This window comes from Octopus bimaculoides, chromosome 9 (genome assembly GCF_001194135.2).
Source record: "Octopus bimaculoides isolate UCB-OBI-ISO-001 chromosome 9, ASM119413v2, whole genome shotgun sequence".
NCBI classification, from domain to species: Eukaryota; Metazoa; Mollusca; class Cephalopoda; order Octopoda; family Octopodidae; genus Octopus; species Octopus bimaculoides.
Genome location: NC_068989.1, coordinates 35,487,363 through 35,490,138, shown reverse-complemented (window position 1 = coordinate 35,490,138; position 2,776 = coordinate 35,487,363). Strand labels below are relative to the sequence as shown.

Below are 2,776 nucleotides of genomic sequence, written 5' to 3'. Positions count from 1 at the left end.
ATATAAGTACACTCACACATGCATGTATTGTTTTACTATGCATTTACCATTGAAAATATGAGTTCATTGAACATCAAGTATAAATAAAACTGAACAGACACTTAAACTCACCTGTTGTCAATTGTGAAGTAATAATTGAAAGAGCCAGGTAACACAATGTGAACATCAACATAAGCATCATGGCGATCACTTTTGGTGCTACACGGGCTCTCCCACTGCAGCTCATGGTACTGGTCTCGTTTAAAAGCTTGTTTATCATTTTCTGGGTGGTTAGTAAAAATTCTAACCGTATCGGCTTGTAATGTTGGCCCGAGCACAAAACGAAGAATCCAGTCTGTAAGACGAAAAAAAAAGGTAATAAGATAATGGTAAAACCACCACACCAATATTTTTTGGCTCCTACTCTCTTCATTCATTCATTCATTTGTTTTTGAGTAAAGAATTAATTCTTTACATCATTAAACTTCAAAATTCATTGTCAAGGTGGCAAGCTGGCAGAATTGTTAGCACACCAGCATTTTCTCCATCTCCACATCCTGAGTTCAAATTTGGCCAAGGCTGACTTTACCTTTCATCCCTTCAGGGTTGATAAAATAAGTACCAGTTGAATACTGGAGTTGATGTAACTGACTTACCCCCTTCTCTAAAATTGTGGGCCCAGTGCCAAAATTTGAAATCAATATTCATTTAGTCTGTGATGTCATTAAATTTTACTCATCTGGAGGATATTTAGGGCTGATGTTGATTGAGAAGACTTATGCTAAAAGGCATTCCAACTGTGACCATACTATCTCTTTGTATGTTTAGGATTGCATTCTTCAACATGTCTGTCTTTTTTTAAAGACATCAGGATCTGATTCAAGGGAGATTTGGTTGCTATTTCTACAGAGAAGTGTCAGCCATAATATCAATAACTGATGTATTTTGAAATGAAGATTCTTTATCCAAAAACCTAACAACTTATTCTTTGCACCACATCATTTCTGATTTTCTGCTCAACATCACAGACACTTTCTAAAAAAAAGACTCATAATTAATAACATGCTCATTCTTATAATGTGGTCAAGCAGATTCAAATGTGAAATCTGATCACAGTTGTTTTCCATCAACAGAGAACACCTCTCTTTAGATGATATGTGTTCATCACACATGCAATTCATCAGTGTAAGAGGACTTCAAGACACTGTAGTGTCTTGAGCTCAGTGAGAGTCTCTTCAGTTGAAGTTATCCTGCCAGACAGATGAATCTCACAAGAGCACAAACACTTGTTTATAGGAATCAGCAAAACAAATTATTTGCTAACGTACTCTGATGTCTGCCAAACAGATGATAATTTAATGGGTACATGCAAAACAACAAGAATCATCATCATCATCATCATCAACTAATGTCCGTTTTCCATGCAGGCATGCGTTGGATGCTTTGACTGGCCAGGGGCCACACCAGGCTCCATTGTCTGTTCTGGAATGGTTTCTATGACTGAATGCCCTTCCTAACACCAACCACCCCACAGGGTGTACTGAGTGCGTTTTATGTGGTACCAGCACTTCTATCAATTTTGTTGTAGCAGACAGGTCTTCTTGAGTACAGCAATGTGCCAGATATCTTGGTGCTTAGTCATCTCTTTCATAAACAATAATGTATCTATTCATTCTTAATGTGTTCTGGCAGATTCAAGCACAAATATTTGATTGCTTTTGTTTTCATATTCATATTCACATTCAAATCAGCCAGATGTTAAGAATGTTTGGGTTCTTGCTGTTCAGCATGCATCCCTTGAATTATCCTCATAGTTAAATTAAAAGCAATGACATGTTGCAGTTACAGCTACAGAGCAGAAAAGTATTGATCTTGTTTAATATTATAGCATATCAGATGCCACTAGTCTAATAATAGTTATGGTACCATGTGAACATCAATAAGAGTTCAGTTGCAAAAATAAAAACAATTGATCATTGAAGCTTAAACTTGTCATCTGTGATAAACAGAATCTGACCAATTTATGAATTTATAATTGATTAACGTAGCACACACACACACACACACACACACACACACACACACACACACACACATATATATACATATAAATTTGACGTGGGCGATTCTTTCTTGTCTTGGGATTCACGGTCAAACGGCTGGGTGAAATTGCACGAAAAATTACACAGATGTGTAGAATGATCTGGTGGTGATGCTGGGCTTTGTATTTTTTTCATACCTCCCATGGTTACCGAGATAATCTACTATAATAATACTCTTGTATTTATGAATGAGAAAGGAAGGAGTGATAGATGAATAAGGAAGGAAGGGGTGGTGTCATACTTGGTAGTGGAATGATGAAAATTGTATGCTGAAAAAAATAAATCAAACAGCATTTCAACTCTATGTGAATATATGTGTGTGTATAAAAAAATGGGGTATGTGAATGTGTGTGTATGTGTGTTTGTGTGTGTGCATGTGCAATGGAAGTAGGATGGTTCATCTTTGATTGCTCAGTATTTGGGTTTATTTTTTGATTTGGTTGTATCTTGGTTGATTTTTTTTTGGGTGGGGTCAATTATTTTTAGCATTTTGACAGAAAAAAGTCATTCTAAAATTGACTTTTAACATAAGCGTGCCCAAACAAGTTGAATGCTTACACAGAGCAGGTTTTATAGCCACATCATCCAAACCGACAGGGTGAAACCGGGCTTAGCTGCTAGTGTACGATCATACAAAACCCTTTTTTTGTATTTATTTTTACGCACATATATATATATATATATATATATATATA

The 2,776-nt window shown here is 36.0% G+C and overlaps 1 protein-coding gene across 8 annotated transcripts in view; it reads right to left on the bottom strand.

Moving 5' to 3' along the window:
- LOC106878848 (glycogen debranching enzyme) overlaps nt 1-2,776 on the bottom strand; it is a 154,032-nt gene that overhangs the window by 86,938 nt on the left and 64,318 nt on the right. For all 8 annotated transcript variants that reach the window (XM_052970625.1, XM_052970632.1, XM_052970627.1 and 5 more), the window contains one exon: nt 112-334. In XM_052970625.1, the coding sequence (XP_052826585.1) occupies nt 112-334 (223 nt within the window). The remainder of the gene's footprint in view (nt 1-111; nt 335-2,776) is intronic.